The 14,445-nt window shown below is 35.6% G+C and overlaps 1 protein-coding gene across 1 annotated transcript in view; it reads right to left on the bottom strand.

Annotated features, from left to right (window-relative positions):
* ITGBL1 (integrin subunit beta like 1) overlaps window positions 1–14,445 on the bottom strand; it is a 190,375-nt gene that overhangs the window by 100,008 nt on the left and 75,922 nt on the right. Inside the window, exons 6-7 of the mRNA XM_087967329.1 lie at window positions 13,627–13,767; window positions 10,365–10,511 (exon numbers count right to left, since the gene is read on the bottom strand). Coding sequence (XP_087823455.1) covers window positions 10,365–10,511; window positions 13,627–13,767 — 288 coding nt within the window. The remainder of the gene's footprint in view (window positions 1–10,364; window positions 10,512–13,626; window positions 13,768–14,445) is intronic.

Here is a 14,445-nt window from a genome sequence, read left to right as displayed (position 1 = left end):
TGTTTCTTTATTTTCCCGTTTGTTGGGGTTTTTCTATATTCACCTCACTATCTTTAAGCAATACTTTTCTCTCTTTATGATTTTTTTTATCACTTTCTCCAAAAATATATGTAGATATCAATAACATTTCTTCATACAATATACTTATTAACCGCTGTTAAGTCACAAATATTTTAATATTATAAATATCACTCAGTGTTCCACCACATCTTCAATATCTAAACTTTCTGTAAACACCAATATAACCAATTGTTAATAAGATTTAATCAGTCCCAAAATTATATCTCTAAGTCCCCTGAATTTATAATCCTTAAAAACTATATATTCCAGTATATTTTTGCACCCTGTTAATCATAATAATACATTTAAATATTCCTAGTCCTGGTCTTCCACCTCCTAATCTCAATATATTTATGGTTATAATAAATTCTATTCTATATCTATATGTGTGCTACTATTCTCCCAATTTAAATGCTTTATTTACACCTTCCTGTTACTGATATGGAAACCAGTCATTATCTTTGTTTCATGCAAAATATTCCATATTTAAAACTATTAAAATTTTGTGAACCCTTTTGAATTTTCAATATTTCACCACAAATGCAACCTTTTTATTCCTTTGCTGCATATACATATACTGTAGATAGTCTTATGTTTAAACTATATATGTAAAAAAATGCACCTTTTTCTAAGCTGTTAATACATTTCCTTCTCATTCAAATATTTTGTTTCCCCATTAAGCCTATGCAGTTAGATAAGGTCAAGAAAGAATTATAAAGATTTTACTAAGATAACTTCAGTGCTAGTCTGAGGTACATACTGAACCTTGGAATTTGTAAAAAGTTCCCATCTGTTAGTACTAACTGGAACACAACATGCAATTATCACAAACCTATGGATTTCTATTTTCATACATTCCCCATAACAACCAAACCATTCTTTCTGATATAAAGTGTAGCCCCATTATAATTAAAGCTACCCCTCCAATTGTCTGAATCTATTTTTACCTGTATGTAAGGCAGGTATAAATGTGATAAATAAACTCTACTCCATAAATTCAGGCAAATTTCAGAAACACATATCTATTTCTTTTTATTTTGTTCATTAATCCATGCTCTTGCCTATGTATTCCTCTTACCTTCCAAATTGCAATATTTCATCTGTCACATTGGGCGCATAAATATTGATTTCCAGTATTCATCTTGACTTTAGTTAATCAAGATATTCACATAATTCTTTTTAGTAATACAAATCATATGTAGACTAGGGTATCTGTCTTAACTGCAAGCCATAAACAGTATTTCCTACCAAGGTAAGAATAGTGTCAATCACTATGTTTACTGTGGCCAGTATGTCAGAGGTTCAACCAAACCCAAATTTATCCAGACCTTGCTCACATTAGTTTTTATAAACTAGGATCTTTAATCCAGAGACTACCTTACAACCAATTTTTGGCTCCTATATTTCCACAACATGGAGTTAAATGTAATTAAGATGCTTGTATTTTAGAAAAATACAAGATTTGCGAGTGACATGTCTACTATAAGATTACATATATTTATGTCATAAAAACTCTAATCTAAATACTGGCATGTATAAAATAATGTCTAATGAAAATCTTTTTTAAAAGACTGACTTCTGGTTTTACCAATGTTTCTTGCTCATACTCTGTAGAGTTGTCTTTAAACATTGGTGTGTATTTTCCCCCTTTTATATTGGTTTTCTATTCTTGTTCATTTTTGCTCATCATTTTATACTTTTGAATAAAGAATGTGATTTAGAGCAATAGAAAAAGATTAAGGGCTTTAATACTCTAATTTTGCAACAACGTTGAATAGAATCGTGTTGTGCTGTCATGAATGTTCTTTGAGCCCTGAAATATGCTGGAAATGAAGCTGATTCATACATTATTATCTGAACAGCTTGAAGATTCATAGTTATGTGCTGCATTTGTACCTTCTTCATTAACCTAAGGAAACTTACCATCTCTAGAAAACTTATTTTTTGTTTAAAAAAACAAACACTAGAAATTAATCAAGCATTAATGTTTTAAATCTCAGAAAATAAAGAGAGAAGGGAGGGAGAGTTCCTATCAAATTGTAATGAAATCACTTATGTAGAAACATAATTATTTCTTATTTCTCCTCTGGTTTATTCAGATTTCCATTTGCTTCCCAGCCTTCTTCAATGTGACTTTCTAAAAGAAGTATTTAACCCCCAAATTAATCTTATATACAAGTTAAATTGCTATATTATTTGTCTTCCCTAATTGAAACATGTAACACTGACTAAATGCTCATGATTTGGTCAATGGTCACATTCAATTTCATAAGTATTCAACTTTATCTTTAGGGAGGTGGGAACAGCTTTATTTTTAGTACCAAATCTGCCATTTAAAACACCTCCAAATAAGTCACCCATCACTAACAAAAGTAAAATAGTCTGGGGCCTCAGTCTACACAGTAAGGAGAACATAGAAGAATTAGGATTGGAAGGAATCTTGGAGGTCTTTTAGTTCAAGCCCCTGCCCACGGCAAGAGATCCTATACCATTCCAGGCAGATGGCTGTCCAGTCTCTTCTTGAAATCCTGGAGTGATGGAGCACCCATCATTTCTGGAGGCAAGCCATTCCATTGATTAATTGTTTAATTGATCCAGATTGGATCTCTCTGTAATGAACTTTTACCCATTACTTCTTGTCCTGCTCTAAGGTGCTTTGGAAAATAAGTTTACCCCCTCTTATCTATGACAGCCCTCAAGTACTGGAAGTTTTCCTTTTCTGTGGTATTGTGTTAAATTGGGAAACCATGATGACCAACATATTTAATCATCAGACATTATAATCATTAACATCTCATGTTGGAATGGATAGTTACTGAGGTGAAAGAAAAACGGGAACAAATTCTTAGTATCTGTGGTGCACAATACAGTCATAAAATCATCCCAATTTAAATTTTTTGAGGGTTCATTGTCCAAGCCACCTTGTTTTATTCAATACAATACTCCTTCTATCATATAAAAAACACCATGTAAGTTGCTACAGAAATGGGCCCAAATGGAGCAGCTGAAAAACAAACAGGAGATATCAGCTTATATGTAAAATAGATTACAAGGACTATATCAAATAATCACTGTAATGTAATAAAAACCCATTGTGTTTGTTGAGACCTTTTGTGATAGCCTGAAATCTTTTGATGTGCATGAATTCTTTCATTCGGTGATGCTATTAAACTCATTGTTCCAAAATGCTCACTTTGAGACCCACAATAGAGTGTCCTGGGAGGTTGAAATGGTCTGACATTATTTTGCCCTCGTTTTGAGTCCTGATGTCAAACTCATCTTCATTCATTTTTTTGCACATTTGTTTCACATGGAATCCAAAAAGACATTGCTGTTAGATGATGGCATATATCATATTAGAGAAAAACCATGTGAAGGAACTTCTGAATTTATATGTGATGGTAAAGAGGACGGAGCAAAGAAAATATCTGGGTTAGTTGAAAAGTTGCAGTTCACAGAAGATGTGCCCTTTAATAACATTTGTTAATCAGAAAAGCTCCTCTTGACCATTCCTGATAAATGTTACAATAGACTGCTCAGAAAACATGGTTCTGGTTATTCTTCAGATCATATAAATTTTTGCATTTTTGCTAAAATTAACTCTGTGTCTCTGCCCTAGGCTCCTTGGAGAGACAAGGTAGCACATAAGAAAATCAACAACACCATCTCTTCCAGCCTCTAAAAATGATCATTGTGTATTAAATTTGTCACATAAAACTGTTTTTGCACTATACAAGTGCATGATTGGTTAGCAATTTTCCTTAATTTTAATCCAAATTTAACAACAAAAATTGTAATAGTCACAAAACAATGTGAGAATATTTCAATCTCTCAGGATAGTTGGCTGAGTTTAAAGTGTCCATTCAAAGAAAGACTGCTTCTGAACTACCAATTATCAAAGATTTAACATTACTGTTTGGCATGTGGAGAAAATTGTGAATTTCTTTAAAAAGAAATAATTTCAGTTTATATTTTTATTCCCTTTAACTCTTACTGTCTGAAAATATCCCATCATTGTATGTGCCATAATTGCAACTCATTATAACATTCATGCTGGTCTACAACTAAAAAAAAATTTCATTGATGTTCAACAACACATGTTTTTGATTCTAACTTTAGTTATTTTATTGCAGAAGTAATTCACAGTTATCACCCTAAATTTTATATTATTATTCCTTATGAATTATTATGTTGTTAATCTACTAATTTTCCATTATCATAGTATATTAACATTGTATTTAAATAGAACAAATTTGTCATTTCATATATGTATCGAAGTTATTTTATTACATGAGACGTACATACAGCACCTTTTTTAGTGAACTATACCTCTGCATTAATAAATAAAACTAAAATTACTAATTATGTTTCTCATTGGATAGTATCATAAAAAGTAAATAATCTACCTGCCAGGATAAATTCATAATTACTAGTTCATTTGCCCATAATTTAAGAATGTTGCACTCCTTTTTCCAAATAGCCTCAACTTAATAATTTGTGGAAAGAAAGCTTGGTATTCTTAGTTCAATAGTGAGTTATGAAAAAAATAGAATGATATCATCTTGATCTGTAAATGTAGGAACAGGCACATTAAATGTAGGAACAGACACATTAAATCATTCTACCGGTAACCATTTGGTTGTAAATCAACCAAGTCCCATGATCCCTATGCTACATGACTATAGTGGCTACAGATGATGATGGCCGAGACAGGGAAACAGTGCCAATGTTATACTGGGCATAGCAATTAAAGGACCTAATTAGCATTCTCTTTAATGGTAAACAAAGCACTCCATTTATTCCAAGAGAAGGGTGCATTTCTTGATATGATAAGAATGGTAGTAACGGTGTGGATTTTAAAGGTAAAAGTGACCTTTTGTTATTAAAAAGTGAGTGAAACAAGGAAGCATATACATGCATCAGATGAGAATGCCTCAGTAAAAAAAAAACTTCAAAAAAGGCAACTATGATCTTATAGAAAACGATCTCACATCCCTTGATTGGCAATCTCTATTCACTGAATGCAGTACTGTTGAAGACCATTACAACATATTTTTACTTGAAGTCAAAAGAGTCATCAAACTATATGTACCAATAACAACTCCCAAAACAAAAAACAGATTACCCATAACAATAAGGAAACTTCAATCCAAAAAGAGATCATTCTGGCAGAAAAACAAATCTGGTCACGTTGCCAACTTCAAAAGCCGATACAAAAATTTATGCCACCAGATAAAGACTGAATGCACCAATTATCACATTAAACAAGAGGAAAACCTTCTATGCACCAATTCCACCCGCGCTTTTTACAATTTTGTAAACAACAAACTAAAAGACTCAAGGTCCATCCCACCCCTGATAGGACCTAATGGTAAAGACTGCAACGATAACACCATTAAAGCCAACATCTTTAACGCATTCTTTGGCTCAGTATTTATAAACAGCAATGGATCATGCCCAGTATTTCCTAGCCGAACCACAGAAAACTACAATGATCTAATACATATCAATTTTACAGAAGACAATGTTGAAAAAGCACTAGGCAATCTAAAACCATCTCTATCTATTGGACCGGATGGAATATGTGCCTACTTCTTAAAAAAGCTATCCACTGCCATAGCTGAACCTCTAAGCATAATCTTTGAAAAGACTTTCAGGACCAGCTCCTTGCCTAACCTGTGGTCACAAGCCACAGTCATCTCCATCTTCAAAAAGGGAGACCCCAACCTAGTTGAAAATTACAGACCAATCTCCTTATGCTGCATCACCTGTAAAGTCATGGAATCAATTATTAACCAATCCATTATCCTCCACTTAGACACAAACAACCTACTCTCTAATAAACAATTTGGTTTCAGAAAAAAACTATCCTGTAACCTGCAACTCTTAAACTGCAAAAACATATAGACTACACAACTTGATCAGGGCAAAACAATAGACACAATCTACATAGACTTCTGTAAAGCCTTTGATTCAGTGGTACACGACATACTACTCCTAAAACTAAAAATCTTATGGTATAGAAGCATTCCTGTCAAACAAACAAATGGTCAAAATTGGGAGTGTCCTATCAAATTCTGTACCTGTCAATAGTGGTACCCCCCAAGACAGTGTTCTAGGACCAACTCTCTTCATACTCTACATAAATGACCTCTGTGATCATATTAAGAGCAACTGCGTTCTCTTCGCTGATGATGTAAAGTTATTCAACACCACAGGCAATACTGCTACCCTTCAAAAAGATCTTGACTATGTATCAGAATGGTCAAACAAATGGCAACTTCAAATCTCAACAAATAAATGCTCTGTCTTACATATTGGCAAAAAAAAATAGAAAATAAAATACAAGCTTAATAGTCAAGACTTTGTTGATGATCCAAGCTTTGTAATGGACCTTGGAATACTCATCTCTAATTATCTAAGTGCTAGAGCCCACTGTAACTACATAGCCAAAAAGGCATTAAGAGTTGTTAATCTAACCCTACACAGCTTTTTCTCTGGTAATATCACACTACTAACTAGAGCATACAAAACATTTGCTAGACCAATACTCGAATACAGCTCATCAGTCTGGAACCCACATTATGTATCTGATATTAGCACAGTTGAGAAAGTCCAGAAATATTTCATAAGAAGAGTTCTCTACTCCTATACTCGTTGTAGAATACCTTATGGCAGGGGTCCCCAACCGCCGGTCCGCGGACCGCACCGGGCCGCGGAACAAGCCTTACCGGGCCGCTGGTGTCTGGGCGCCGCCATCTTTTTGGTAAAAAAGCAATTTTTCGTCAAAAAGATGGCGGCGCCAGCGCTTCGGTGAGCTTTTCCGGGTAGAAAGCCATTTCTACCGAAAAAGCTCACCGAGCGCTGGCGCCGCTTTTTGTTTAAAAATCACTTCGTGACGTCACCGGAAGTGATTTTTCGTCAAAAAGATGGCGGCGCCCAGCTGACGCCGGAACCGGGCCGCGGCGCCCAGCTGACGCCGGAACCGGGCCGCGGCGTCGAAAAGGTTGGGGATCCCTGCCTTATGCCACCAGACTTGAAATTCTAGACCTAGAAAACATTGAATTATGCCGTCTTCGGTCTGATCTAAGTATGGTATATAAAATCATACATTGCAATGACTTACCTGTCAATGAATACTTCAGCTTCAATCATAACAACACAAGAGCACACACTAGATACAAACTCAAGGTTAACTACACCAAACTTGATTGCAGGAAATACGACTTCAGCAACAGAGTGGTCAATGTCTGGAATACTCTACCTGACTCTGTGGTTTCTTCCCCGAACCCCAAAAACTTTAACCTTAGACTGTCTACTATTGACCTCACCCCTTTCCTAAGAGGTCTATAGGGGGCATGCATAAGCACACCAACATGCCTACCGTCCCTGTCCTATTGTTTCTTTTATTTTTCTTATATGTACCCATTTCATGTATTCATAACTATGTATATACTTATACCTATTATCTTGTAAGCGATTGACAAATCAAAATAAATAAATAAATAAAAATTTAAAAAAGTATCTGGAACCCAGCCAATCAGTGAAATATTCTGCTGGCGTATTAAGGTAATTACTTACAATGGACTCAAAATTAAACTAACTTGCAAAGTCACCTATGTAAAACCCTTGGGCAATAAAGAAAGATATATGACAGCAGAACACAGGTTTCAATGTCAAACAAGTGAAATATCTCAATGATGTCAACAAGTGATGGAAAGAATAAGAAAAGAAAAATGAAAGATGTATTGAAGAAAGAGCTACAACAGAATGTGCAAATATTAAACCAGGGCATAAATTTCATGTGGGAGCCAAATGTAGAAACAGAAATACTAAAAGAACAGATAGGATTCAGAAATGTGAAAAGTATACTAGATCAAATATTTAAGATGGATTATAGAGAATGCTTTCTCTATCATGTCTCAGAGAATTTACTTATTATCCCAGCACACTAGTTCACCTTAATATATTTTATATCCTACACACACATACACACACACCACCAATAACAACAACCTAGATATCACCCCAGAATACAAAATATATTAAGGTGAATTAATGTGCTGGGATAATAAGTAACTCTCCTGAAAGATGTTTCAGCTTCTGCAAAATTGAATTTGGAAAAACAGTAGTTCAGAATTTGAAAGTAAGTGAGATAAGGAAGACCATTTTCCACTATCTGTTTAACCTGTATGATAGGAAAGGCAGGATTTCAAGAAATTCTGCTTGTGCTTTAATTGTTTAGTTAGGATCCAGCTGATACCAAATGTGGAGAATAACCCATCAAATTAGAATAGCCTAAACTCTGAAGTTGCTGCAATGGTTACTAATTCTGTCAGCTTCCAGTCCCAGCATAAAGAGCTGGGTTAGCTTTGGAGCCTTGCCTGGATATATCATACAACATCTACAGAGGTCTCCAAACTTGGTAAGTTTAAGACTTGTGGGCTTCAACTCCCAGAATCCTCCAGTCAGCATAGCATAGCTGGAGAATTCTGGGAGTTGAAGTCCACAAGTCTTAAACTTACCAAGTTTGGAGACCTCTGTAGATGTTGTGTGATATATCCAGGCAAGGCTCCAAAGCTAACCCAGCTCGGTTTAAACTTGCCAAGTTTGGGGACCCCCGTCTTACCAGAACTGAAATTTATGGTCTGGCCTGGCCAGCAGCAAAAGACCTGTTTATGGAAACAACCTCCATGAGAGGTATATGATGATAGGTCTTTTATTAGTAGTTTCCTTTCTCTTTCAATTGGCATTCTGTAACAAGCCAGAACTATATTGTTTCAATGGGCAATTGTTTGATTTAGTAATAGGGCATCTCTGAAGCTTTTCTTCAAATAGATATCCACATTGCTCACAGTCCTTATTGATCAGGACAGGCTATAGACATTATAAAATAAGTAAATAAAATATCCACATGTACTGTAATCATTGTTACTAAAACAATCATTGATGAAAGAATGGTAATAAGTAATATATTGTAAATGCTTCAGATTGTAAGAGATTTCTCTTTAATCAGCACATGGAAAGACCAAAAAAAGCAATCCTTTTTAAATAGCGAATCAAGGTTCAATATTTGAAAACCAGTAGGTAAATACAGAAGACAAACTCATAATTTCTTATTTTTTTCAGAAGCTTCAAGAGGCATTCCAGAATTATCTTCAATTAGTCTGTAGAATTTACTTGCTTCCAATAAAGACCTCGCTTTTAAGGAAACCTAAAGACTTGATTGCAAATCTCAGTGTCACTTTTCTAAAAGTTTAATGTTGACATTATAATACTACAATTTCTGTAAGAAATGCTTGTACTGCTTTTCTCTATAAAATATGCAAATTTCCACATTTGACATTTTGTTCTAACCCGTAACACTGGAATGATCAAGTGAAACTATTTTTTAAGCTAATTGCTTTATTTTATACAAATGTGGGACATAGTTCAGCTAACACTTTTTCCAATTACAAATAATCAGGTGAAGCTGCAACCTAGTCAGCTATGTAGCTTTTCATGGCACAACTAATGTGAGTTCAATTCTAGCCCTGAAACAGTTGTTCAGTTCACCAAGAGTCTTTATAATGCCATATATAGTGAAGAGGGCAAAGTTACTCACTATCCAGTGTATGTTAATACATCACTTCCTCACACTTTGATGTCAGCCTTTGGGACTGATGTTTCCTGAATAAGAATATTTATTACTTAAAATATTCTGCCACCCCTAAGTGGGCAAGACTGCACCACTAATTATCTGTTACCAAACCACGAACACAATAACAAGCAAAACATCAGGTCAGCACACCGTCGTTGCAGATATAACACATAGCACATTGTTCTTATAAAATATGAATAAGAAAAATGAATTTTTCATATCTTTCAAACTAAGTATATTCACTCCCTACTGAGCGCTAATGGGATATTACTTTCACAAGTTACATGATGCAGCAACATAAAGGATGACCTGAATCTATGAAACAATCATGAAGAACTTTTAAGGTCCCAAGCCACCTGCTGATCCTTGCCATTTAAAGTAGCAGGCTAGGGAGGAAATTGAGCAGGTGGCAAAGTCTACATGATGGATTGCTCATCAAGCAAATCTGTGCCTCATTGTTCCACTTCATTTGTTTTCCAGATAACATTAAGCAAGCAGCCAGCAATGCTGGGGAACTGCTCTAATCTAAAACAAATATCTGACTGTAAACTAATGTACATGCTTGGTGAAGCTAAATTGCTTTCACAAAGGTTCGTTTGTGGAAGCAATTTAGTTTCACCAAGCATGTACATTATGGTCATCCTGGAAAATCCAAGTAACCTACCTCTGCCAGAACATGGAAGATGTGCATCTCCTTGGCATTTCCTAAGGCTCTCTTCAGGGGAGATAGGACAAGAAATTGGATGTTCACATTTCTTCCCCGTCCATCCAGTCTTACAGTCACATCGTCCACAGTTACACTGGCCATGACCTTAACAGCAAAACAAACATACATATTTCACTTCCATCTCCAAACAGTAGTCAAGGAGTCTTCAAACTTGGCAATTTTAAGACTTTTGGACTGATATATTTGATATAACCTTTTAAGCAGAGGTGGGATTCTACCAGTTCGCACCTATTCGCTAGAACCGGTTGTTTACATTCTAAGCAGTTCGGAGAACCGTTTGTTAGAAGAAATTACCAGTCTAATCCTGTAAGGAAGGCAGGAAGGAAACATTCTGGTGTTGCTTGCAGAAACTGCCTCTCTGTTAACCATTATTACATTCTTGGCAGGACTAGACATCTCAGGAACTTCTCTGGAGTTTCCCCCCCCCTCCTTTGCTGATACTTTGCTTGTGTGGAGTGACCATTCAAAGTTACAATGGCACTGAAAAAAATGACTTATGACCCTTTTTCACACTTACGAATGTTGCAGCATCCCCACAGTCATGAGAGGCCAGATGCTTACCTCGATGTGAGTGATGTTGAGTTGGCCACGCCCAGCCAGTAACATGACCCCCTAGCCATGTCCACCCAGTCACATGACCACCAAGCCACTCCCACCAATTAAGCCATGCCCACAGAACCGGTTGTTAAAAAATTTGAATCCCACCCCTGCTTTTAAGTGTTTCATATGTAAATAACTCACTATCCAACAGAAGACAATATCTGTAGTCCAGGGTTGAACAGTGGAGTTATTGAGTGTTTTCTGAGTTTGCCTGTAATTATCCAGGAATTTCATTGAGTAGTGAAAGACCTGCAAACAGCCAAGCCCAGAGAGCACCAGGAACAGCTTTGTATTAAAAGTCCAGCAAATCAAGGAGAAAGATTCTGTCTTCCTATTTAAGCTATGGTGATTTAAGACCCCTTTTTTTTAAAAAAAATGGTTGTTATCAAAGTGTATGCTTCCCTAAAATTACCATGACACAGTTTAGAGACCTAGCCAAGACTAAGATAGATAAGAAGTAGGCCATTTAGTGTCCCCTAGATAAGGAGTTTTCAAACTTTTATAGGCCACAGTACATATTAATGTAAAAAAAAAAACCAAGCCTTAACCTTCTGATAGAAAATATGACCTCTAGTACATAAAAAATTGCATTCATCTGCATTCAGATGAACTCCCCTCCCCCCTTTTTTTGTCCTTAATCTCTTATGAAAGAATTCTTTGAAGACCATCTCCATCCTGCTAGCTGCACCGGTGTGGGGCTGATATTCTGAAACAAATGGAGGGCAGTTTTGTATAATTCAAACTTAGAAATTTGCTTAAATCTCCCTAGGAAATTTGTGTACTCTGCTTGAGCTTCCTGATGGGAAAAAAAGCATAATATATAAGTAGAAAATAATAAAATAAAATAAATGAATCACCTTCCATCACATTCCTAACATGTGTATAGAATGATAAAAACTACATAACTTTTCTTCATAGGAAATTGGGGTACAGGAAAGTGCATTATAGCCCCCATTTCTTTTTTTCTAATCCTTAGAATCTATGAGAGAGAGAGAGGTTATTAGAAGGAGGTTTATTTCTTCCCAGTTGGTGATTTTGGTAGGATCTCTATAATAATATCTACTATTGAAATCTGGTCTGAAGAAGACAACAATCAGCTATTTGGAGTGAAATGAACTATTGAGAGTATAGGAATCTCCAATAGAAACTCCACCAGGTAAAATTGAATGATACTGTTTCCAGATTTTTGGTATAAAAATTTTAAATTAACCCCAAATGTTTCATTTAATTCTAGGCAGGCACCTAGATTTACAAGCTGGTTTGTTATAATTTCCAGATGGTTAAGTTGAATATGTTTTTGCAGATTTTATTTCCTCCTTATGTTTTCTTCTTCAGAATTGATGAAAAAAAATTTATCTGACAGGCACTGACTCAGTTTATTCTAAGCCAAAATAATTTCATCTACTTGCTTCCTTCTGGTTCTTCAATTGCTCCATTGGTACTTGGCTGGCATGAATTCAATGAATATGGGTTGTTAAGGAGGTTTAGAGAGCAATTATGGTATAGGTAGATGTCATTGACTAGAAACTGAGCACCTCTGAGTCTTAATTTTTTTCCCAGCTGAGTGACTTTGGACCAGTCGCTCTGTCCCAGCTCATCCCATCTAATTGGGCTCTTGTGGGGGAAATAGTAGGGAGCATTTTATCTGCCACCCAGAGTTATACAAAATAAAGGTGGATAAAAAGTTTGTTCAATATTTTGGATGTAAAGGAAGAAAAGTTGCAAGATACTAGACTCCATGCTTTGATATTTTATATTAAACATCTCAACGTACCTACATATTTTATTTATTTTTCAAAATAATATAGCTGTCCATCTCAAAAAACAATGGATTCTGAGCAGCTGTTCAGCTTTGAAGCTGTAACTGCTAGATCAGTGATGGGATTCAAATTATTTTACTACCGGTCCTGTGGGCGTGATTTGGTGGTTGGCAGGGGAAGGATACTGTAAAATCTCCAGTCAGAGGTGGTATTGGCCAGTTCTCTGAACTACTCAAAATTTCCACTACCAGTTCTCCAGAACTAGTCAGAACCTGATGAATACCACCTTTGTGCTAGATGGTATTAACTTTGGGTCCTCTTTGAGCTTGGTTGTTTTCTTACAGATGTTTCATTCATGACTAGGTAATGAACTTAGACCTAGAACTGATGATGTTACTTATTTGAGTAATGACATGTCTGCAAGAAAACAAGCAAGTTCAGAGAGCATCAAGGACCCCACACATCAGTTCTGAGCTACTAATATTCTCTTTTATAGGTACTAGCCTGGCCACTCAGGAGGATATGAATTCATGTGGCAAAATACAGATCCAGCCACCAGATCACTTTCTGGAAATCTTGTGGAGTGAGATCATTTTGTTCCTCCACACAAAAGGGACAAAGACAGGAAATGATAGAATGTGGGATCCTGTCATCATGCAATCTTATGACTCATAAGATTCATAAGATTGTAAGTCAGGACACAAGTTTATAATTGTGGCATAAATAGGATTTTAACAATGTATGTTATTATTTGGGCTCTGTATTATTAGAGTTTCCACTGTAAAGCATATTAAATCTTCTATTGAGATCACATTAAGTCCTTGAATTATTTCCTTTACCTGAACAGAAATCATCTGAATATCGATCATAGGCTGCCTTGCAGTTGCGTTCATCACATTCACAAGTATCACCATGAATATCTCCCCAATCTCCAGTTGGGTCAACGTCATGACATATGCATTCTCCACATACACAGGTTCCTGCAATAGGAAAAGTTGATATTTAACAGAATCAAAGAAAAACCAATGATTTTATATTTAAATGAAATATGAAAAGGCTGGGCAATCTTTTCATAGCCAAATGCCATGAAAATAAGTCTTGCATTAGCCATAAGGGTATGTTAGTGATGCAGTACTCCAAGGAAGGGAGAGATGTATGTATGTGTGTTAGATGTATGGTTGGCAGATAGATAGATAGATAGATAGATAGATAGATAGATAGATAGATAGATAGATAGATAGATAGATAGATAGATAGATAGATAGGAAGAATTTAAACCAAATTATTTGGGTTTTAATTCCTTTTGTCCATACATTTTCTGAAAAATCAGAACTCAAGAAAAATCAGTGAGAGTCTACACAATGTTGAGAACTGTTATTGTGATTATGTATAACTATTGACTTAGCAGATGTGTTTGAAATGGCTATTTCAAGACCAAATTTATCATTCCTGAACATGTTAACTAGAGGAAATCAACATTTGCATCTGAAAAGGGTGGATGCGGGTGCATTCTAGATCACAATAATCCAGTCTTGATTATCTATTGGGTGTAATATATGGGTGTGGCTAGGTTTGCTTTCCTGAGTTTATATTTATCCTAGGTACCATAAGTTCTTTGACTCCTTGTAAAGAGCACTACCTTCAGCTCTTTGGGATCT

This window comes from Notechis scutatus, chromosome 5 (genome assembly GCF_049901735.1).
Source record: "Notechis scutatus isolate UNSWTSFEM ecotype Mainland chromosome 5, rNotScu1.2, whole genome shotgun sequence".
NCBI classification, from domain to species: Eukaryota; Metazoa; Chordata; class Lepidosauria; order Squamata; family Elapidae; genus Notechis; species Notechis scutatus.
This window is presented reverse-complemented; position numbering and strand designations above follow the sequence as displayed.